Below are 24,462 nucleotides of genomic sequence, written 5' to 3'. Positions count from 1 at the left end.
GGTGGACATCTGCCTTCATTCTTTTAATTTTCTAAGCTGTCTGGGAGATTATACTGCAGGGCGAATCCTGGCCCTGTCACTTACCAACTTTGTCCTTGGACAGGTGATACAATTTTGCTAAGCCGAAGCTCTCTCATCTATAAAACGGGAAAAGGTGCTGTGCACTAATAAACAAGGCGCTGGGGCCAGTGCTGTGGCATAGCGGGTAAAGCCGCAGCCTGCAGTGCTGGCATCCCATACAGGGCCCAGCTCGAGACCCAGCTGCTAACTTCTGATCCAGCTCTCTGCTATGGCCTAGGAAAGCAGTGGAAAATGTCTTAAGTTCTTGTGCTCCTGCACCCATGTGGGAGACCCAAAAGAAGCTCCTGGCTCCTGGCTTCAGATCAGCACAGCTCTGGCCATTGCAGCCATCTTGGGAGTGAATCAGCAGATGGAAGACCTCTCTGTCTGTCTGTCTCTCTCTCTCTGCCTCTCTGTAACTCTGCCTTTCAAATAAATAAAAAAAAAAAAAAAAAAAAAAAGTGTTACTGTGGCACACAGCAGACACAGAAACCACACTATCATCAATGATGAAAAAGACAGGGCCAGGTAAAGCCACCGCCTGCAGTGCTGGCATCCCATACAGGCACCGGTTCAAGTCCTGGCTGCTCTACTGCCGATCCAACTCCTTGCTGATAACCTGGGAAAGCAGTACAAGATGGCCCAAGTCCTTGGGCCCCTGCACCCTACACGGGAGGCTCAGAAGAAGCTCCTGGCTTCAGATTGGCCCACTCCCAGCCATTGTGGCCATTTGGGGAGTAAACCAGAAGGGTGGAAGACCTCTCTCTCTCTCTGCCTCTCTATAACTCTGCATTTCAAATAAATAAATATATTTTAAAAACATTATACAGATTAGCTTGTCCTATGAATTTCACATTAAACAAAAAAAGGAAGAAGATGTTGTAGCTGTTAACTGAACTACTGTCCAAGTAGATAGGAAGGCTCAAATGAGACACTAGGACAGCTCATCCTCAGGAACCCAGGCCCTCGCTCGCCAGTGTGAGAAGCGTGAGCCCGCGCTCCTGCAGAGCGGAAGGCAGACACAGAACGCCTGTGGCTGTGCTGAGTGTGCAGCGTGCAAGGACACACACCTTAGAGAGCTGACCCAGGCCCTGCTGCTCACTGTGGCCCCAGACATGGTTTCCAGGTGGCCACAAACCACAGTGGAGACAGCCACGGGACTGCAGGATGTGCTTCTGGCCTTGGCAGTGTTGAAGTGGAAAAATTTGCCAGTCCATGTCTTGGGTACAGGATGGGGGTAGTGTCCAAACCAACCCTAACTTTGACTGGGGACCAGCACAGTCAGTCCATGTGGACGGGGCTAACGACCTCATAGATGGATTCCACAGGAGAGCCATCTTACCTCTTGCAGCAGCAGATCATGGTCCAAGACAGGATTCCCAAGGCAACGATGATGACAAAGGTGGCGATGATAACATACAGCACGCTCCACTCTGCCAGGAAAACCATCGAGGGCCGGGCAAGAGGTCGGAAGGGAGGTGTGGGCCGCCCCACTTTGGGCAGGGTGTGGCTTTACCCCGCAGACAAGAACGTTCCCAGGCTCCCCAGGATAGGTGAGCCACTGGCATTCAGGACAGCTAAGGGCTTAACCCTTCTGAGATGGCCCCGCTTTGGGTGAGCTCTGAGACTCCCAGCAGGGATAGAGCCTGCGAGGAGCTGAGGAGAGGGGAAGGAGGCCTCCCTCAGGCCGCAATGTGCAGGCCTCCCAGAGACAGGCGCCCTCGCAGTTGGTCCTGCCTCAGGGCTCTCCTCTAACCTTGAGCAGGTGCAGAGGAGGGAAATAAAAGTCCTCTGCAAACAAAAAGCACACGAAGTTCCTCTCCTTGCTGACTCCTGAGCCTCAGAAGCGCCACACCCACCCACTGGGTGCAGAACCACCCTCCCTGCCAAACCAGTGGGCCCAGCGCCGCCCAGCAGCTCACCACAGTTGCTGTCTCCATCTCTCAGCTGCACCTTGATGAAATTCTCCATCCAAAACGGGTCACAGATACAGCGCTTGGTGAACGAGTCGCAGTGGCCATGGTCTGAACAGTTGAGCTGACACGCTGATGGTGGCAGGGGAGGGAAAAGGCCAACAAGGGTCACAGGCAGGGGGTCGCCAGCATGCAGGGCCTAATGTTCCTCGGGGAAGCTGCCTGGACATCTGACCCAGGCGCCCCTCAGCATGGCCCCAGAGATGTACAACGCGAACAGTCAGAGGCCGCTGGCCAGGCACTCCCCATCCCCCAACTGCCACCCCTTCAGAGAAGAATACAATTACAAAAATAAAACACGTATCATATTACAAAGGAAAGAAAGTATATGGAACATGGTTTTGAGATACTTAAGAACACAAATATTTGAAATCATATGTGTGTGTCCAATAAAACATTAAGTAACAAGATCTAGGAGTGAATGAGTAAAGATGACACTGTCACATGATGTGACATGCAGCTATCTGTGGTCTGTTGTCTCAAAGCCACGTCTTCTGTGCCTGATGCCTACCTTCGTGATGGAGGGAGTGTGAAGTGAGTGAGAGTACAGAGGGACCCCCTCCCCCAGGGAGCCCCCGCTGGAGCCCCTTTGAGCTTTCCCAAGCGGCCCACAGCCCTGGGCTCAGGCACCCGCAGCAAACCAGGACTCTCAGGACAATGGCAGTGGAGGAAAATGACTGAGTCCGTGTTCCCGGGGAAAGGGGAGAAGGCGGGGCGGGGCACTCACTGACGGTGCTGATCTCCAGGGCTCCGAATATCAGGAAGTCGGCCTTCTGCTTCCGCAGCTCGCTCTTGAGCATCGCTGCCACCTGATGGCCTTTGAAGATCTGGTGGGCAGGCTCGTTCTGAACAAAAAACACCATCTTGGTGCTGTGGAGACACCAACAGCGTGAATGAGCTGAGGCTGTCCAGGACCACAGCAGCAGCAGCCACCATTCGCCCAGCACCCTCTGTTTGTGCCGGACGCTGTGCTAAGTACATGCACACCCCGCCGCGGCAAGCCCACGAGGAACGCGTTAGCAGCGTCGTCTCCGTTACAGAGACAACACTAGAACTCAGAGGGGTTAGGTAACTTGCCCAAGGTCACACAGTTAGTTACGGCAGAGCCAGATCCCAACTCTGCTATGTCTGACTCCAAAGCCCATTACTCTATTTCTTTTTTAGAGACTTATTTATTTATTTATTTATTTACAAAAGGCAGAGTGACAGAGGAAGACAGAGAAAGAAATCTTCAATCCATTGATCCACCTCTTAAAAAGGCCTGTAACAGTCAGGACTGGGCCAGGCTGAAGCCAGCAGCTAGAGAGCTCTATCTGGGCCCCCCATATGGGTGGCAGGAACTCAAGTACCTGAGCCATCACCTGCTGCTGCCAGGCCCATTAGCAGGGAGCTGGATGAGGAGTAGAGTAGCCAGGACTGAAAAGGGCATCCTAATACGGCACACAGGAGTCCTAAGAGGTGGCTTTAACCTGCTGTGCCACAATGGCCACCCCAAAGCCTATTCTTTTGAAAACACCCTAGGCTGGGGCAGATATATGGTACAACAGTTAAGCTGCCATTAGGAACCACCCACCCCCCATCCCATATCAGAGTGCAGGTTCAAGTCCCAGCTCTGCTTCCAATCCAGCTTCTTGCTAATGTGCACCCTGGGAAGCAGCAGGTAACAGCTCAAACACTTGGGTCGCTGCCACCCACATGGAAACCTGGATGAAGTTCCTGGCTCTGAATTGCAGCCTGGCCCAGCCCTAGCTATTGCAGGCATTTGGAAGATCAGTATCTCTCCCCTTTTGCCCTCTCTCTCTTTCTACCTTCCAATAAATACATACACTTTTTGAAAAATGCCCTTAGCTGGCCCAGCTAACAAGACAACCCATTCCAAATGGCCACCTGCAGGATGAGAAAAGTAGGGATTGTTCAAATGCAGTTGTATTTGGTTCTAATTATTGAACTGTCTGTGCAATGTATGTAGCAAGCATTTTTAATCTATTGTACAGAAGTGGAAAGGGTATTAGAAGTGTAACTGTGCTATTATTTCAATAAAGACCTCTTGACACCTAAAAAAAAAAAAAAAAAAAAAGAAAAGAAAAGTAGGGATTGGGCTGTGGCTACATTCCTGTTGCCAGCCTTTTTATCACTAAGACAGTGGTGCTGCTGGATTTGTGTCTGGGTTGCTTGTAAGACAAACTGCTAAGCTTTGTAAAGTGCATTAAAGAATATCCACAAGTCAAAACATAGCCAAAACAATGGTTACGATGACAACAACAACAAAAACAACTCAATATCATGGTGCAGCTGGTGCAAAATGATATTGCTCTACGCCCATAACCTGGTTTGATTGTCACTTCCTGTCTAGGACAGACCATGTGTGAACTCACATCTGGGGAGCACAAAATCTGTTCTCCATGCCTCAGCCTAAATTTTTGTGGGTCACCCTGGATTTAAAGGGGTAATCAAGATCTCAATCCCCTCACAGACAGCACGACTGGGTGGGTCCTGTGTATTCTACAGCCCTGGATCAGTGGCTTCTGGGGTGAGGAGCCTTGTCTCTTTATCCTAAGGTCCCACATGAATAGTATTATTTCCTACGTGTGTGACATAAAAGTTTGGGCAGCATTTCCCCTGATTTTCTGAAAGCCTGCTGCACAGTGAGGCTGACTGTGTGGCTGCAAATTACAAAATGGAGAAAGCTGCTTTTACCATCCAAGATCTGTGGTCAGTTTCCCCCTGTTCTCTCCCAGTTACCTAAGCCATGCTTGCGGTTTCAATTCCTGTACTTACATCAAAGCTCCTCCAATCTTTATCTCCTTCCCCCACATCTCTCCTGAGTGGCCAATCTACACCCACAAATGCTAACAACAACATGGACCCCAGATCTCCGTGGTAGCTCAGCTCCAACATGGGGCACATTAAACACTTTAAATTGAGCACCATGTGTTAGGGACCACACAAAGGTGGTATCACTTAATCCTCCTAACAAGCCTGTAAAGCAGGTGCCTGTGCTTTCACAGGAGAAAACCCAGGCCCTGAGAGGTAAGTGACTTTCCCACAGCCACAGACTCTCTGGTAGGCAAGGTTCAGAAGCACTGTCTGTGCGGGGGAGGTCCACAGACTTGCCCACACTGGTGTATTTTCTTGCTCCTGTCAAATGCTCCTCCTGGGTTCCTAAGCCAAGCCAATCCGGCCCAAATCAGAAATCCAAAGCAACCCATAAACTTCTCTCTTCCTCAAACCCCATGTGCAGTGATGCAAGAGCCTACCGGTCAGCACTGGCACTGTGGCACAGCAGGTTAAGCAGCTGCCTGCAACGCCAGCATCCCATATGAATGCTGGCTCAAGTCCTGCTGCTCCACTTCCCATCCAGCTCCCTGCTAATATGACTGAGAAGGGCAGAAGATGGCCCAAGCGCTTGGACCCTTGCCATCCGGGAGACCAGGATGGAGTTCCAGCTTACTGGCTTTGGCCTAGTCTGGCCCCAGCCATGGCAGTAACCTGGAGAATGAACCTGCAGATGGAAGACATCTCCTTCTCTGTTTCTCCCTTTCTGTTAACTCTGCCTTTCAAATAAAAAAAAAAATTATTATATATATATAAAAAGAATCCACTAGTCAATGATGCCCTCACCAGCTAACAAACTCTCACTGCTTCTACCCAGCCAGTTCCCACTGACTTCGATCAATACAAGCAGTTTATCTTGTTCCTACTTCCAGGCTGCTGAGCGCAGCTTAAGGAAAAACAAAAAGGCCTCCTCATGCTGCTTCTGACCCAGTGAGCCCGAAAGCACATCAGATTTACCTGGGGAGCTTTCAAATTTTAGGCGCACAGCCCCGTTTCCAACTGAACCGTGACCTCTGGCAGGGGCAGGCTGGGGAGATGGTATGCTCATAAAACTAGCATTTCTACTGCAGAGTTAGGGTTGGGAACCACTGCTCACCTCCTGCTTCTACCCTTGGCTGTGACCCCAGTACTGCATCCTTTCCTGGAGCTGCTCCCAACTCTTACTACGTTCCGCAGAGCAGATGGCTCTGTCTCCACCCCCACAAACAGAACCCACGACACTGGACCAACACACTCACACCCACACCTGCACGTTGCCCTCCTTTCTCCTGCGCTGGCCCCCCAGACCCACTTCCGTCTACTACTTTCCTCTCCTCCCCCCAGCCCCCGGGACCTTTTCCTCTGCAACTTCCTAGCAATCCACCCCAATGCTCACGAATCCCTATCTTTAAATGGCATCCTCCTGATTTCCCACCTTCCTTTCTACCAGTGCCTACAAAGAGGTTACAGTCACCACCTTTGTCTCCTCACACCACGCACTCTGTCCCGTGCTGAGCAGACCGTCTCCGCGCACTGCCTCCACCATGGTCTGTCGACCTGCGGAGCACAACCCAAAGGCCTGCTCTGCACGTGCCCCACACCACCACCCCCGCGCGTCTGAGCCCCCTCGGCTCCCCGCCGGCTGCTCCTTCCTGGCCTTCCGCCCGCCTCTCTCATGCTTTTTCTTAGTTTCTTCTGCCGCCTCTTTCTCGGCCCTCTCGGAGGAAGCAGTGTTCTGCAGAGTTCTGTCCTCCCCCTCACCACTGTCCCGCAGGGCTCTGACTCCTGCCCGTATGCTGGTGACCCCACATCTCTGGTTCCTCCTTCCACCCAAGTTCCAGACTCCTCTTGGAGCTATCTGAAGGCATATCTCCTCACGAGCCTGTCAAAGACGCAGGCTGCCTTCGCTTCTGCAGTCTCGGTGGATGGCCTGGCCCATCTCCCCAGCTTTCAACCAAGCCTTCACATCTGCGGCTTTGCTCAACAGCACACTCCTGGGGCTACCGTGACCCGCTGATGGACCCCCAAATTTCTTCTACTTTCTTTTTCCCCTCTGCCACTATCCTAATTCAGGTTTTATCCTATTCTCACTGGACTAGTCCAGAGGCTCCCTGACTGGTCTCCCAGCCTTCAGTCTCTCCCTGTTTTAGTCTAGCCTTTACATTACTGATCCCCTACCCCCCCCCAAAAAAAAGTAATTTCCTTGCTTTAAAAACAAACACTTCATACACATAAAGTTAACCAAGGTGGTCCTCCTACCCAAACAATTACAACTAAATCCCTTGCCTGCGTGCATATCTCTGCCTTGGGCTCCACAGTCAGCCTCACCTTCTACCCTAGGGTCTCAACCAAATGACTTCTTCCTGAAGAAAGCCTGCGCCCGGATCTGAATTTGCTCCTAGCTCCCCTCAGCCTGGTCCATGCGAGTTTCACTCCAACTCTCGGTGAAGAATGAACTGTCCCCACCCATGTGTTTCTACAATGCCATACATTGTGTTGAACGTGTACTGATATCACATGTGCTGTGGGCACCTGATTGTCTCCAACCAGACTGTAGGCCTAAAACCATAATGGGTCTCTTCCAACCTTGCCCATACCCCACTGAGCGGGACAGAGTGAGTGACCTGGACTAGCAAAGCTCAGGACAGAAATGGACACCGTGAGTGGCTCCTGGCCAGAAAGCCCACCCTTTTCTACCTATCCATGCTATTTCTCAGCTCATTCAAGAAGCCCAGGGAGCTCCTGGTCTTTCCTTTTCTCCCCCCATTCATTGCCCAGCTACCTCTGCTCCGTGTACGGCTGAATCTTTTGCACAATGATGTCGGAATCCAGCACCCCCAGGAGGACCCCAATCTGGCGGATGAACATCCCCTTCAGCCTCTCAGTTAGCTGACTGACGTTGACATCCAAGATGATCTCCACCAGGTTGTTTTTCCTGGGATCTGGAAAGCACGTGGATCAGTCATGGCTTCAGAAGTGGGAGAGTTAACACAGACCTGCCACTGTGCATTTGCTTCGGCTCTGAAGAGAAAGGAGTGAAGGCATTCAGCCCTCCTTCAGATGGAGGGGAACAATGCTGAATTGCTGATCAGTAACGGGCTGGCTTGGACACCTTCTAAAACAGTCCAGTCTTCCCATCAACCTAAGAGTGGCCACGCACGTGCTGGGACAGGGTGAGAGCAGCAATGCCTCGAGAGGTCAGTGGAGGGAAGAGAGAAACACTCAGCATTTATTCCAAAAAGCCTCTGCTAGGTTGGCATTGCTGGGCCCTCCAAGCCAAGTGGGGGAAAGCAGGCCCTCTCTCCTGACTCAGTCTGATTGTCTGAGCTTCCTATGCAGCGGGGGAAGGGAAAACATCCATCTCAACCATCTTCTCAGGAAGGGGAGGTGCAACTGTCCCTCCAGATTTCAGCACAGCAAGCAAATCCAGGCAGCCAGGAAACTGGGAGCTCCTAGAGCAGCATCGAGCTGCGCTGCTCTGCGAAGCTCCGCCACCGGGCCTACAGCTCCACTTCTGGACATGCCCTAAAGACTGCTCGAAACTTGGAAGTTAAAGCTGATTGTTCGGAATGTGTTAAATCACATACCACCATTTGCCTGTTCTGGTGTGTAATTTACATAATTAGCAGACTATCTGTGATTCTAAAAACTAAAGCGACTTTGCAGTGTCTCGGCTGTTGTCCTCCCTAGAGGCAGGACAAAGACAGAGACCCCTTCCCATCTAAGACAGCCTGTACAGGAGCTTGGCCTACATAATAAACAGGAGGTCTGAAGTTAATGCCTTCTTATCAGAAGCTCAGGAATTTATAAAGTTTTCCCCACCTTCAACCTTATTCCTCCCTATCACCAAATTAGCCTTGAAGCAAAACAAAAACATGGTTCTATTTAAGAAGGAAATTTTATTTCTGAAAATCTAAAAAACATCAGGACATCAGCTGCTTTACCTTCCCAGAGCTGTCCGAAAAGGCCTGAGGCTCCACTTAAAAACATACACGGTTTCTGCACCTGGGAGCTGATGCGACATCGTGACTCAAGCTGTCCCTATGCTCACATCCCCAGAGCAGCCCGGTCCTCTGCAATCAAGTGCTGGACCAGGGCACAAAGGCCTGGCTCTGACACAACTGCTGTGTGACACTGAGCAAGCCCTGCCTCTCTGAGTTTCAGCTTCTCCATCTGAACTGAGCAGGGAGAGGTCTGTGCTTCTGCACGGGTAGGAGGGCACTGTTGGAACAGTCTCTGAGGACTTCTCAGCCTGAAGTCTCTAGATTTTGGATAAAAGCAGATATGCCATTTAGCTCTGTCTTTGCCGAGGGGAAGGAGTCTCAGGAGAGGGGCCCTGGCTGGCTAATCCAGCAATCATCTTGCCACAGAATGAACTCACCAGGTTTCACCTCCACAGTGGTCCGGTCTGTGTCACTCTCACCCTTTGCGTCAGTCACTTTCAGGTGAAATGTGTAGGTTCCCTCAACCAGGTTGGAAAGAAAGAGGACAGGGTGATGGTCAGAGTGGTTTAACACCTCCTGTAGGATTGAACAACAAGGCTCAATTGCAGGACAAAACACCACTCCTTTCTTGGAGTCAGCTGCTGCTCCTGCCAGGATCAAGCCCCACTGGGCTGCACTGTCAATGCTGGGCAGCTCATGACCTCTAACAGCACTGCAGGCCACAGCTGCTAGGGTCAGGGGAGAGAAACCCATTCTAACTCACTCAAGCATGCAGGTTAACACCGAACAGGTCATTCAGAGAACAACCCAGGCTTGACACGAGGGGCTTTTCGGTTAAACAGATACTGACAGGGCCAGTGTAGTGGGTAAAGCCACTCCTACAATGCTGGCATCCCATATGGGTACCAGTTTGAGTCCTGGCTGCCCGACTTCCTGTATAATATGCCAGGGAAAGCAGTGGAGGATGGCCCAAGACTTGGGCCCCAGCTACCCATGTCGGAGACCCAGATGAAGCTCCTTGCTCCTGTCTGCAGCTTGGCCCAGCCCTGGCCATTGTGGCCATTTGGGGAATGAATCTGTCTCTCCTCCTCTCTCTGTAACTCTGACATTCAAATAAATAATTAAATCTTAAAAACAAACAAAAGATACTGAAATGCTGCACCTCCTCCTCCTCTCTGTGTTGTTGCCTCAACCTCTGTGGCTCCCCAGCTCCCGGCACACTTACCCCTGCTGCTGGGCTCCCCTCATCTCGAGTCCAGTGGTAACTGACGATTCCCTTGTCATCTGAGGACTTGGAGCCATCCAGCTCTGCTGTGTTTATGGGCAGGGTAATCACCACATTCCCAGTTATCCTGGCTGTAGGTGGTTTGTTCATTTCTAGCCAAAGAGAAAACATTGAAATAATATGACATTCTAGAAAAGAAGGAAGCCATCTTCATGGTGCTTTTGGGAAATTAAACATCAAGAGCACTTTAAATGGAGAACTATTTCCAGTGCCTGTCCATGCCAGTGTGCATGTCCCCAGGCTCCTGTCCCACCACAGAAATGTGCTCCTGGCACCAGCACACAGGGGCAAGTGTGCATTCCTCCGGTGCTCTCATGGCAGCCGTCCTAAGAGGAAGGGGAAAATAAAGACCCAAGGTGACTTAAAGCTTCAGAGTTTGGGTTTCATCAACTGATACCAAAAATTCTCCTTCAAAATCTCTTAAAGTGTTATTTACTTTTGATTCCTCCCTTGGTACTTCATGAGAGACAAAGGAGAGGGAACTCTCTTATCCTGGGCCTGCTTGACACTTTGTTTGCTCAGTATACTGTGTCTGGAGCTCAAGGTACCAGGCCTGCACACCCAGTGGTTTTTCTGACTCTCAGCTTCTGGCCCTCATTAGCCACTGTGCCTGCAAAGCAGAGCAAGGCCAATCAAGCCCTTGCATTTAGTCAGCCTCAGCACACAGGCAACAGGAGGCTGCAGTGCGGCACAGTCATTCTCAGGCCTGACAGCAGGTGTCACTGTAACCAGAGGCGGAGTCACAGACACCACTGGTCTTGGCACAAAAGCAAAATAAAAATACAAAGAAAGAGCCCTCAATCCTTTCCCAGTTCAATTTAAAAGAAAGACATAAAGAGTTGGGAGACAGGGAGGGGAGAGAAGGAGGGAAACAAAAACTCACTTTGCAGTCACTCTCACTTAAAAGTTGTTTTAGAAAAGCAAATAACAGGGGCTGATGCTGTGGCACAGTAGGCTAAGCCTCTGCCTGTGGTGCTGGCATCCCATGAGTGCCAGCATTCCCATATGGGTGCCGGTTCGTGTCCTGGTTACTCCTTTTCTGATCCAGCTCTCTGCTTATAGCCTGGGAAAACTGGAAGATGGCCCAAGTGCTTGGGCCAATTGGGCCACTTGGGCCACTGCAACCATATGAGAGACCCAGAAGAAGCTCCTGGGATCCTGGCTTTGGATTGGCCAGTGATGGTCACTGTGGCCATTTTGGGAGTGAACCAGTGGATGGAAGACCTTTCTTTCTGTCTCTCCCTCTCTCTGTCTACAACTGTACCTCTGGAAGAAGAGGAAGGAAGAGAGGAAGGGAGGGAGGGAGGGAGGGAGGAAGGGAGGGAGGGAGGAAGGAAAGTAACAGCTGCCCCTGCCCTGCCCTTCTTTCCCACCTCTTGTCTCTAATAAATTTCTGTAGCCAATAAAGCAAGAGAGATTCCTCAGCTATCAGACCCAAAAAGGTGCTGCACAAACTAGAGGCAGGGAAGTACCTTCTCTGACAATGACATTCACAGAGCTCTGGCTCTGCAGATTCCTCTCATCTTTGACAGTCAAGGTGAAAACGTAGGTCCCCACTTGCAGCCCGGTCACCGTGGCGACACTGCTGTTGGCGTTCTCAAGCTGCACTCCATCAGGTCCCCTGGAGGAAGACAGCAATCGGAGGGTGGAGCTCTACCTATGTACTGCTCTTCCGTTCCTGACACAGCAGGGAGAAACAGTTATCGCCTCTGCTAAGACACCAACTGTTGTGTCTCGGCTTTAACAGGACACATTTAAAAATATTCCGTGTGGACAAAGTATCATTTGGTCCCAAAATTCAAGTTACCTGCTGATCACAAAATTCCATGCACCAGTGTTCAAAATACATGTAGCCTTATCCTTTATATCAGCTTCTATAAATTAGGACTCTTAACTATTTCAGTTTATAAAAAGAAGAAAATTCTCTGAGCAGGTATCTGATCAACAGGATGAATTCAGAGTGAGGTTTCTGGGTGGACATTCAGTTCGGTGGTTCAGAGGCCCATATCCTACATTCTGCTAATGTGGACTGTGGCATGCAGCAGGGGATGGCTCAGAAATTGAGTTCCTCCACCTGCGTGGAAGATCTGGATTGAGTTCTGGCTCCTGGCACTGACCTAGCCTAGTCCCAGCCGTTGTGGGCATTTGGGGAGTAAACTAGTAGATGGGCCATTTCTCTCTGTCTCTATATCACTCTCTGCCTCTCCCATTAAAAAAAAAAAAAAAAAAAAAGTGATGCTTCTGAAAAGCATTTCTGGCCCATAGCTGGCTTGGCTCTTGCCAGTAAAGAGGCAAAATGCATTCCTTCATCACATGCCCAAATCCCTCCTGGTGAAGAGGCAAGGGAAGGCAACGGGCCAGGGCTGCAGAGGAACTCTAGGGACACAGCCACTTCTCCGCAGCTCTATCAGCAAAGCTCCCTGCAGTTCCGGGACAGGGCCAGAGCGGACAGGATGCCTGCATCCTTTCTTCTCCCCTTGGGACCTGAGAGCAGCTTAGACAGGGCACTGAGCTCTGTGCCAACACCAACCACAAGGCTTGCAGGGAGCCAGAGAGCCCTTCTGCTCAAGGATCCAAATGCCCCAAGCTTTGCTTAAACTACAGGAGAGCCGGTGAAATCTGTGGACTCGAGTTTGCTTTCTTTGGTTTTGCTTTTTAAATTCAGAGCCTCTGAGCCAAGTAGTGTCTCCTGCAACAGTCTTCTCCAAGAAGCAATATTAAGCTTGATCCCTGCTGTAAGCACTAACAAAAGTCAGCTAAAAGGTTTATCAGCTGTATCTTCAATAAGCAATTGTAACAAAAACATGCTGGGCTGCGGAAGAGCTGTCTCTCTGTAATAAGAGAAATAAGAGCTGAGGGAAATAATTTCTAGAAACCAACACAGCAACCACCAATCAAATGGTTTCTATAGTCAAATTAAACCTGTTCCACCGATCTCTAATATACCTAGCCGAAACAACAAAACAAAACAGAAAACCGAGTCTGTTCAATGGCTGCTACCTTTGGAAATCAAGAATGCTTTTAACTTTCCCTTGGGATTCTCTTGCTTCCTGTGGGATCCTGCATATAATTTAAGTTCCATTTGTTATGGTTTAAAGAAGCTAAAAGAAACTGTGAGAACCAGGAATGGTCCAATTAGGTAATTTCAGTTTAATCAGTATTATTTTGGTAAAGACTTTGGCCTCTGGCTAACTTAATTGCTAAATGATGTCTTCAAGGAAACAATAACAGAGTGATGCTTTCATTTTGTACAGGAATTTTCAGTTCCTCTTAACAGCTGCTCTGCCCCATCCCCCCACCAGCATTACCTTGTTAATTTTGAACAACAGTACTTTTCTGCTCCATTGCCCCTTCCACCCTGCCTCTCACGTGTAATTACACTATGCGTTTCAGCAGAGGGATTGTACCTGCAAAAGCACCATGATCACATGGTACTCTCTGGGGTAGCTGATGGTAAGCAGTCTTCTTTTTCTTATAAAAATTTCTTTTAATGCCATTTTCTTTGCAGTGACATTGGGGATTGCAAACATTTCTTTCTCAATAACCCCACTGCGTGAGCTCACAGAGCAACTCAGTTCTTATAAGCAGACACAACTCGGCTCTTCCGAGGCCTAGAGGCTGTGTGTGGATGAGGGCTCCCCGTCAACACTCACTGTGTTTTCTCCCAGAGGTATGAAGCAATTCTCTGGTCATCTGAGCTCTTGCTGCCATCCAGGGTTGTGCTGTCCACGGGCAGGGTCAGCTCTTTGTCTGGGCCGGCATCTGCTTGAGGAGGCTTGTTGTTCTCTAGGAGACAGAGATGCAGAGGTCAAAAGCAGTCCATCTGGATGGGAAAGGAGAAGACCCAATGGGACACATGTCCTGGAAGCTATGGGAACCCTGCCTCTCAGTCCACAGGACTGTCAGATCCCTGGGAGAGATGGATACCAGCAGGGAACATAGACAAAGTACCAAACAATTCTGAAAGAATAAGAGTAGTTACAATGCCATGTTATGTCTGAAATCTAATGTTACACCAGTTCAATGAAAGGATGTGAGTGGTGAGACAGGACTTTTCTGTGGAAGTGGGTTTTATCCCGGCCACTGGAAAACATGGTAGGATTTGGGGTGGCATAGAGCCTATCTCCTGGGTGCCTGTAAAGGCACAGTAAGTATCCAAAGCAAGGTCACACACAGAGGCTGGGAAGAACGTTTTATCTCCAGCTATCAAGAAAGCACAGGGGAAATGGACAACAGAAGCTCCACAGATGCGCATTCTGCTTCCCTCCTCATACACCTCGGAGCTAAGGGCCCCATGGACCCCCCACCAAGGCTGAACACACAAGCCACAAGGTTGGAACTCACCAGGCTGCACAATAACAGTCACTTGAGCAGTGGCCTGCTGTCCTATGGTGTCTGTCACCATGAGTTGGTAGGTGTAGTCTCCTTCTTGCATTGCAGAGAGCTGCAGGATCGGTGTTCTAACACCCTATATGTGTCAATACAGAAGTGGGAAAATGGACTGCCATAAGCACAATATCCCACAATAACCCCTACTCTGGTAGAAGTGATTTACTCAGTTTTCTAAACCCAAATTTGTATTGGGCTATTACCTCCCAATTCAGTCTAATTAGTGACCCTCAATCAGACACCATGAGTCGTCTTACTAAGACTTTGCCCAGATTCTACAACAGCAGGGAAACCTGACAGTTAACATGTGGGCTCTAAGTCAAGCCTCAAATCGAGAAACAGAGAACCCTGAGGATCAGCAGGAACATCATAAATAATTTAGGGCAAACTCCCAATGCAGGAACTTCCTGTAGAACAGTGGGCAAAAGCTGGCAGCCTGTGGGTTGAACACAGCTTGGCCTGCAGTGTCTTAAAAGTTAGAAATTTTAAATAAAGTTCTCCACTCTGTCTTCTCTTGAAACACCAGACTATTAAGCAATATTGGTACCACACTTCCATGTGGCAACAACTGGCTGGTCCCGAGGAGTAGGATGGACCCATTCATCAGGGCTTGTGCTTTCTGGCTCTCTACAACCATCCCCCATACCCCAACCCCCCCACCCCCACCCCCGTTCACATGTTTTCTGGCTCACCATAACCATCCCCCACACCCCCATTCACATGCTTTCTGGCTCACCACAACCACCCCCTCCACCCCCCCATTCACATGCTTTCTGGCTCACCATAACCATCCCCCCACCTTCCCCCCATTCACATGCTTTCTGGTTCACCACAACCATTCCCCCACCCCCACCCCCACCTCCATTCACATGCTTTCTGGCTCACCACAACTACCCCCCCCCAGTACCTTTTATTTATTTGTCTAATCTGATCTTCCCAGAAAGAAGGTACTCAACCTATAGTAAAACAATCTATTCCAATTTGTAACAGAGCTCATTCAGATTTGTACCCTTGTAGCTCCCAAATTATTTGACTGTCTGGAGTCATCCAAAACAGCCACATTTCTCATTCAGTCTTTTCTTCTAATGCTGAATGTTTAAGACAAAGATTTTCCTGAGGGGCTGGCATTGTAGCATAGTGGGTGAAGCCAAAGCTGCTACCTGCAATGCCGGCATCCTATATGGGTGCTGGTTTGAGTCCTGGCTGCTCCACTTCTGATCCAGCTCCCTGCTAATGTGAGTGGAAAAAGCAGCAGAAGATGGCCCAAGTGTTTAGGTCCCTGCCACCCACATGGGAGATCTGGATGAAACTTCCTGGCTCTGGCTTCAACCTGGCCCAGCCCTGGCCATTATGGCCATCTGGAGAATAAACTAGTGAATGGAAGCTAGCGCTTGCACTCACTCACTCTCTCTCTGTAACTCTTCAAAATAAATAAATAAATCTTAAAAAAAAAAAAAAAGTTCCTGAACATGCTAACCAAAGTTTCCTAAAGCTTTCTGAATTTCTTTATTATTATTATTATTTTACAATCTAAATGGTCTATGCGCAAACCTGACTTTGGCAGTACAAATGGAGCAGAAATAAGCCTTGGATAGGTAACTGAGTCCAGCAACTCTACTTCCCCTGAGAGAGAAAAGGCAGGAATCACCCTCCTACCTGCATCTCCACCACTTTCCCTTTGCTATTTGGGCTGAGTGACCACTCATAACTGCTGATGCCATGATCATCGGTACTCTGGTTCCCAAAGAGGGTGATGGAGTTTTGGGGTAGGGTGATGACTTGGTTAGGGCCTGCATTGGCCACAGGAGGGTAATCCACAGCTTTGTTCACTGTCAGGTTGGCAGTGGTAGAATTGGTAGCTCCATCAGAGTCTACCACAGTCAAGCTGTTGGAGCAAACAGAGGAGTACAATTAGAAGTGGGTTTAAGGAAAGAGGAATAAACATGACAGGGCTAAGAGGTACCACGGTGGGAAGGTTACCAATTCTCATCCATTCCTCTGTGGAAAGCAGAGAGTAACACTAGAAGATAACACTGAGTGCTTACCATGTGCCAGACACTGATCCAAGTGTGTAGTAAGTAGCTCATTAAATGTGCATGACAGCTACAGTTCTACAAAGTCTCTTCCTCCTTTGATTCCTTACATGTATAAGGAAACTGAGGCAAGGAGAGGCACAGTAACTTGCCCAGGCTCACAGAACTTGGCAGCTGTGCGTTGGGATTGGATGCAAGTAGTATGTCTCCAGCACCATTTTGTTCTCCTGTCTGCTGAGGTCTTTTAAGCACCTGAAATGGTTCTCACAACCACCCTGGGGGAGGTGTCTTTGCACGTTACAGGAGGCTTAGAGGAGCCAAGCACAGTACCCAGGGTTACATGGTGAGCCTAATTCCAAAGCTCAAAAACCACATCTTAAGAAGATACTGTCCCTGGCCCCAGTCTTGTGGAGTTCAAAGACACTGCACTAAATACAGCAAGCTCTGTCTGCAGCGGGCTGTCCTGCCATCAAGCTGGTTAAGCCCTGTACAGATCACAAGGATGGATATCCTGGGCAGACTGAGCCTGGGATGAACCAGGAAGCCTGGCTACAGTAAGGCAGGAGCTTGTGATGGAAATGAATTCTCCTACGCAACAGTTCCACAGTTTGTGCCAGTGAGAAACAGGATTTGCAAGAGAAAAAAAAATGTTCTTTTAAGAGCAGACTTTTACCTAAATGATGCCTTCCAGCTGAACAGCCTAAAGCTTCTCATGCCACCTTAAAATGTGAGCATAAGCAAGCAAGGAGGTTTGGGCTCCTTCCATTTTGCTGACAGAAAGAGGATAAGCATAGAAAAGACATGTGGTTTGTTTAAATCTCACCACCAACCACAGACAGAGCCAGACATCTGTGAGATTTCATCCCACGATCTCACCTTTTACCTAGGGTCTGAAGGGGATTTTTGGTATTAAACTCTTTAGAAAAAAAAAAATCACAAAAGCTTCAGATACACATATGTGCACAAACCAGCAAGTATCAGAAACAGAAAAATTTGAAGAAGTTTTGACTCTTTTCCCAATGTCCATATAGTTTTCACAGTGCCCACTGCTGTGACTTTCACCTCAGGCACTTCCTGGACTTCCCAAAGGGATCCCAGAGCCAAACAGCAGCTGACCACAAGGCTGGGGAAAGAGGCCTTCACTGTGTAAATGTAGCAAAGAGGAAAAAGTGAGTGAGGCGCAACCAGACTGGCTCTTGCTGCTACTTTAATCCAATCCCATCATCACACAGGAAAAATAACTAAAGGTTAGGGAAATAAAATTGCTCCCAAGACCCCAATCTACCATTAAAGGTGCAGGCCAACACTGGGGTCAAATGCCTAGAATCTGGAGTCAGACTGCTGTGTGACCTTGGGCAAGTTACTTAACATCTTTGTGCTAAAACTTTCTAATATATAAAATGAAAATAATCATAATACCTGTTAAAAGAATTAAATGAGATACTGTGAGGAAGTAGCTCAGAATAGTATTTATCATATAGTAAATATTTTCAAGAAATATTATTATGATTTTTTAAAAACTAAGTAAAAAATGTCTGATATTAGAAATTGAAGAAAAAAAAACCAAATTTCCCTTATAAGCCAACTAGAAGGCTCTAATTTGTACTGGCAGCTACTTTTCACTCATCTGAAGTCTTGAATCAGTGGGAGTGCTGTAATTCAGAACTTGCATATTGATTTCTATGTAGGTGTTGTGCTAGGACACTCATCTCTCTGTCCTTAATAGTGTCTAAAACTTGATTAATCTCAGATTCATGGGAAGACAGACACCTAGGAATAAGCTGTCATATGTCATACCACGCACGGTAAGGCAATGAGAGCAACAGGAAAGAGGAGAGCCACAGCTTTTCCTCTCTGGAGAAACGGAGCAGGTCCTTAAGAACAGTCAAAATTTCAACAGCTTGAGAAGAGTATTCAAAGAGGCAGAAACAAAATATACAAGAGGTCTTCAAAAAGTTCATGGAAATTCATATTATGAAAAAAATGCATGGATTTAAAACTTGTTGTACCCAAATAAACTTTATCTTTTAATTTCATTTTCTTAGGGCTTTTTGGTCATACAAGGACCAAGTAAAGAAGCAAGGCAGAATTAAGCCCTGACTTGGGTGTCAGAAAATTCGCATTTCAATTCCAGCTGTGTGACCTTAGAGACGTTCCTAAATACAAGAAGTTACTGAATACTCATTTTCCTCAGCTGTAAAAAGACAACGTATCATCTACATATCATGTCTGAATGACACCTATGTAGAAATAACATGTGAGGAATTATGCAAATACAGGGATTACTCTAGAGTCTGCCTTAAAGCCTTATTAATCACCCGTAATTCCCAAAAGGACTTTGTTTGAATCAAATTCACAAGAAAGGGGGCAGGTATTATGGAGCAGCAGGTTAAGCCTGCACCCACTCGGGAGACCTGGATGGAGTTCCTGGCTCCCGGCTTCTGTCTGGGCCAGCCCTGGCTACTGTAGGTATTTGGGGTGTGAACCAGTAGATAAAAGATACTTCTCTGTCCCTTTCTCTCTCTCCCTCCCTCTCCGTGTCATTTTGCCTTTGAAACACATAAATTTTTAAAAAATCCTCCCAAAAGCCCTAGTAGAGAAAGAGCCTACAAACTGTAGCTGAGCAAACCACTAGTCAAAAGTGAAGATTCTGAGGTCCCCTCGCTGAGACAGCATGTAAAGAGGAAGAGACAGCATGGGGTAGGTTCCTGCTAGATGGTGCCTGAGAAAAGGCAAAGGATGATTGGGCCTTTTCACTTGGTGATAGAAATCTGGAAAAAATTTGGAAGATCTTCCACATAAGGCTTCAAAAGAGATTAACTGTGGTAGATCCTGAGCTACTACACAAGACGTTTGCCGCGGATGGCATTACCATCATCACAGGACTCAAAAAACCAACGGAACCAAAGGCTGTGCAGTCAGCTCTTCCTAGCCAAAGGTCCCACATCCACAGATTCAACCAACCTCAGAGAGCAACTATTGCACTTTTAAAAAATTATGTCTGGGCCAGCGCTGCGGCTCACTAGACTAATCCTCCACCTGTGGCGCCAGCACCCTGAGTTCTAGTCCCTGTTGGGGCACCAGATTCTGTCCCGGTTGCTCCTCTTCCAGGCCAGCTCTCTGCTGTGGCAGAAAAGAAGGCAGTGGAGGATGGCCCAAGTGCTTGGGCCCTGCACCCGCATAGGAGACCAGGAGGAAGCAAGCACCTGGCTCCTGGCTTTGGATCAGTCCAGCGCGCCGGCCATCGCGGCCATTTAGGGGGTGAACCAATGGAAACGGAAGACATTTCTCTCTGTCTCTCTCTCTCTCACTGTCTAACTCTGCCTGTCAAAAAAAAAAAAAATTATGGCTGTCCGGAATACATACAGCCTTTTCCTTATCATTATTTCTTAAATAATAAAATATAACAACTATTTACATAGCATCTACATTGCATTAGGTATTATAAGCAAGCTAGAGATGATTTGTATACCAGAGAATACACTGGTTTCTCTTCAGATCATATAAATCTTTCACCTTTTACTGAAGTATACCGGAGGCTGTAGGAAGGTTATATGCAAACACTATACAATTTATATAAATAAGGAAACTGAGCACCCATGGATTTTGATATCTTGGGGGGTGGGGGTCCTGGAACCAATCCCCTGTGGATACCAAGAGATGACTATATTATCAACCAAATCCAGAGGAAATGTGAATTATTCCTATAAGACTGTAAAGTCCCAGGTCCAGTGCTGTGGTAAAGCCGCTGCCTGTGTCTCCAGCATCCCATACGGGCACTGGTTCAAGTCCCATCTGCTCCATTTCTGATCCAACTCCCTGCTAATGCATCTGGAAAAGCAGTGGAGGATGGCCCAAGTCTTTGGGCCCCTGTACCCACATGGGTGACTCGGAAGAAGTCCCTGGTTCCTGACTTTGGGTAGGCCTAGCTCCAGCCATTGCAGCCATTTTGGGGATGAACCAGCAGATAAAAGGTCTGTCTGTCTGTCTGTCTGTCTCTCTCTCTGGAACTCTGCCTTTCAAACAAATAAATAAATCTAAAAAAAAAAAAAAAAAAGAATGTAAAGCCCCTGAGAGAAAAACAAATAAACAAGCAAACAAACATGGCATCGGTTAAATGTGAATCTAGATCCTAATTTACCTGAAAGTGTAGTTCCCAGGGACGAGCTTACTTAGTTTTAATATGGCTGTATCTTCAGAAATCTTCTCTTCTCTCAGAGGCCCTTTTAGTTCCTCCCAGTGGTACTGGACGATTTTATCATCATCAGTGCTTTCTTGATCATAAGGAAACATCAGTTACAAAAGAATGCTGGGTCTCAGCACTCATCCACCTTAAACAAACCAGGGCAACTACCCAGAGATTTGAAGCTAGGAAAACTCCGTGAGATCACAGACTATCCTCCAGAGTGTTTCTTTCCTAGGAATAACGGGTCATTCTGCCTCTCTATGAATATTCCACTGCCTAGTTTTCCAAGGATTCCAACACAGGCAATCTCTGGTTAAAATGCTACTGTATGAATAAAGGAAAATCTATAATTCTTAACCACAAGAAAAGATACTCAACCTCACTTAAAATAAATGCAAATTAAAGTTATATTTGAAACATCATTTTTTAACCTATCAGATGGATGGGTATAAGTGTGGAGAAAGAGGTCCTCTCACTAGTCATGATGGACATATAAACTGATAGACCCTCTATAATGAGTAATTTGGCAATATTTATCTTTGCCCCTGCAATTCTTCTAGAAATCTGTTGTGCATACACTAGGGCAGGCATTAAAAATCAAGTTTTACAACATTATTAATGTGGTAACACTGTTAATAGCAAAAAAGTGAAAGCAATCTAAATAGTCATGAATATTGACTATAAATAAGCAAATATTCACACAACAAAATTACACATTCATATAATGGAATGCTATATAGTTGTTCTAAAAAGAGTGAATAAGCACTTCATGTATGAGAACTGATTCAGAAAACTCCTGCAGCATACAGAAACAAGCATCATAGCTAAATGAAAAATAATATATTATCATTTGCATAAACAAAGGGGATAATGACTATGTATATATTTTCTTAATATGTACATAAGCTATCTCTGGAAGGATATATAAAATAACATTATTGGTTGTCTAGAGGAAAACTGGAGAGCTGAGAGACTGGGATGCTATAATTCTTCTCACTGTGTCCTTCTATGTATTATTTAACTTTGATCTCTTCAAACCTACAAGTAATATGGTAAATAGGAACCCTTTATACCACATGCTATCATAAGGGTTTCTACACATTCTCTCTCTTCCCTCTTGGCCTTCCATCTTCCTAGTCTCCTCTTCTTGCCACAATCACTGACACGAAATGCTTAATTTTGCTAGAAAGTCCTTGGATAAAGCAGTGACTCTCTGCCAAAAACCATTGTTGGTGCCAAGACAGTCACTATAACAGGCCTTTAGGGGGTCTCAAAAGAAATCAAGCAAATACTGGTGAGAGGATAGGCTGAAACCTGCACACTCACAGAACAAAGACCCAGAAATCTTTTCATGGCACTCATTAGGTGACATGACTCTGAAGAGGAAAACATTAATGAGTGCAGGCAAGGGTGTAGAGAGCATTCTCTGAGTCCTACAACAAAACAGACAACAATCTTGTGGGCAATAATGGCTGGGTGAGAGCACTTCAGTCAGGTTTCTCATTTATGTAGGAATTTTGTTTCCATAACCAAGAAAGGCAACTCTGTGTAAGCAAATCTGAACAAGGAATTTCAACTAAAATAATGCTAAATACATTGTCTTATCTTCTCAAAGAAATACTACTTCATACACATCACATAGAAATTTGAAATAGGACCTGTCTGGTTTATTACTTCCTAACAGTTGCTTCCAGATGCGTGGTCTTCCCGTGACTTGGCTAAGATAATGGCCTAACCAGAATGCAGACATGTCCAGCCCCAAATCTTCCACCAGGGTGTTCCACCCAGGTAACACAGTGAATGTCTTCTAAAACATCACGTTTAGACCAGTACTCACGGCTGCCATCTATGACCGTAGACGTGGTTGGCAGAGAGATCTCCTGAAACTGAGGTGACACAATAGCAACAGGAGGCTGATTCTTACGGGGTTCTGTAACAAGGTGACAAGGGAGAGATTGGGAAAGGGGATTTAACAGAAGAAAGCTACATCTGAGTGGATACTTAACAGATGGTTGAGGCATCACCAGATGTGAAAGTCTCAAGACCAGGCTGCCATTTTAAACCAACACCCCTGGGATGATAAAAGTCACTTCCAAACCTGACCATTCCTATGCACTCTGAATTTCAATGTTCAGGTGTTGTCTAGTTTACAAAAAGCACTTTAGCAGCAAGTGACTACTTTGGGGCAAGTCTGCCTGGAGCAGGACAACACACAAGCTTTGTGTGATACAGGCCTTGGCAAGCAAACCATCCCTTGGCACAGACTGTGGTGGAAAGCTCAGCCATCACTGAGCTGTGTGTGGGGTTGCCATAGCTAAGTGATAGGAAGGTTACAAACCACTCTGGTCCACCCTAAAGACTGAGCTACAAACCCAATGACTTTGTCCTTGAGGAATGTCAAATGGTGTTCATTTTATTACATTTCTTTAAAAGATTCACTTATTTATTTGAAAGGCAGAGTTAGAGAGGGGAGAGAGAGAGAGAGAGATGAGAGAGAGAGAGATCGTCCATCCATCTGTTCACTCCCAAAATGGCCACAATGGCCAGGGCTGGGTCAGGCTGAAGCCAGGAGCCTAGAACTCCATCTGGGTCTCCCATGTGGGTGGCAGGGGCCCAAGCATTTGGGCCATCATTCACTGCTTTCCCTGGCACATTAGCAGGGAACTGGATTGGAAATGGAGCAGCCAAGACTTGAAGCAGCACTCATATGTGAAGTCAGCTTGACAGGCAGCAGCCTAACCCACTGTGCCACTGTGCTACTGGCACAGTGATGCCCCAGTGCTAATACATTTTAAAGGAGGTGAAATGATTACTTTGGCTACAAAGTTTAGGAAATGAAAAGAGAATCAAGTACCAACAAAGATAAAAAACAGTATTGGGGGACCAGCACTGTGGTGTAGCAGATAAAGCCTCAGCCTACAGTGCCAGCATCCCACATGGGTACTGGTTCAAGTCCCGGCTGCTCCACTTCCAATCCAGCTCTCTGCTGTAGCCTGAGAAAGCAGTGGAAGATGGCCCAAGTCCTTGGGCCCCTGAACCCACGTGGGAGACCTAGAAGAAGCTCCTGGCTCCTGGCTTCGGATTGGCACAGCTCTGGCCATTGCAGCCATCTAGGGAGGGAACCAGCAGATGGAAGACCTCTCTTTCTCTCTCTGCCTCTCTGTAATTTTGCCTTTCAAATAAATAAATATCAAAAAAAAAAAAAAAAAAAAAAAACAGTATTAGGAATTTCTACCAGTGTAAGTGCCACTCTTCAACTTCTCCCAAATTTCTCTGAAAATCCAAAACAAGACACCTTGCTACTACACTGTGACCTACCCACAGTGGCTCATTTAAAAAGAATGACAGGATTTGGTTTCCAAGGTGGAAGGGATGGTAGGGTTTCAATGAGGAACTCTGGAAGATCAGAAAGGACCTATCACTTGGCTGGCTCTCCTGCATGTTTCTCCAAGGCTTCTGGTTTCTTCCTATCTCTTAATTACAGCACATGGTGCGCTCTCAGCTTGGCCCACTTGGGGGAGTAGTTCTCAGGGAGACAGGCTATTGCTCAGGCCACACTGCTCTGTGGGCTGCCTAACTAATGCTCCCCTGCCAAGCCCACTGTTCCCATTAGAACACTTGGAACAAAGTACATATCTTGCTACTATAATCTTTTGCTACACTGAACTAGGAATTGCTCGATAAATTTAATATGTACAAAAAAAGATTGGGAATTAAAAACCCCGAAGTCAAATCTTCATCTCCTTGGGAGGCCTGCAGAGGGAGCAATGGAGACACA

At 47.3% G+C, this 24,462-nt stretch overlaps 1 protein-coding gene across 8 annotated transcripts in view; it reads right to left on the bottom strand.

Moving 5' to 3' along the window:
* KIAA0319L (KIAA0319 like) overlaps positions 1-24,462 on the bottom strand; it is a 121,334-nt gene that overhangs the window by 9,426 nt on the left and 87,446 nt on the right. For 7 of the 8 annotated variants that reach the window (XM_070078775.2, XM_051832163.3, XM_089301033.1 and 4 more), the window contains 12 exons: positions 22,522-22,614; positions 20,640-20,772; positions 16,122-16,350; positions 14,421-14,544; positions 13,730-13,862; positions 11,549-11,697; positions 10,017-10,168; positions 9,229-9,367; positions 7,630-7,789; positions 2,761-2,903; positions 1,983-2,105; positions 1,403-1,493 (listed from right to left, as the gene is read on the bottom strand). In XM_070078775.2, coding sequence (XP_069934876.1) covers positions 1,403-1,493; positions 1,983-2,105; positions 2,761-2,903; positions 7,630-7,789; positions 9,229-9,367; positions 10,017-10,168; positions 11,549-11,697; positions 13,730-13,862; positions 14,421-14,544; positions 16,122-16,350; positions 20,640-20,772; positions 22,522-22,614 — 1,669 coding nt within the window. The remainder of the gene's footprint in view (positions 1-1,402; positions 1,494-1,982; positions 2,106-2,760; positions 2,904-7,629; positions 7,790-9,228; positions 9,368-10,016; positions 10,169-11,548; positions 11,698-13,729; positions 13,863-14,420; positions 14,545-16,121; positions 16,351-20,639; positions 20,773-22,521; positions 22,615-24,462) is intronic. The other variant, XR_016211121.1, reaches the window with a different exon arrangement.

Source organism: Oryctolagus cuniculus, chromosome 7 (genome assembly GCF_051225735.1).
Source record: "Oryctolagus cuniculus isolate XC-2025 breed Fujian yellow rabbit chromosome 7, ASM5122573v1, whole genome shotgun sequence".
NCBI lineage: Eukaryota > Metazoa > Chordata > Mammalia > Lagomorpha > Leporidae > Oryctolagus > Oryctolagus cuniculus.
This window is presented reverse-complemented; position numbering and strand designations above follow the sequence as displayed.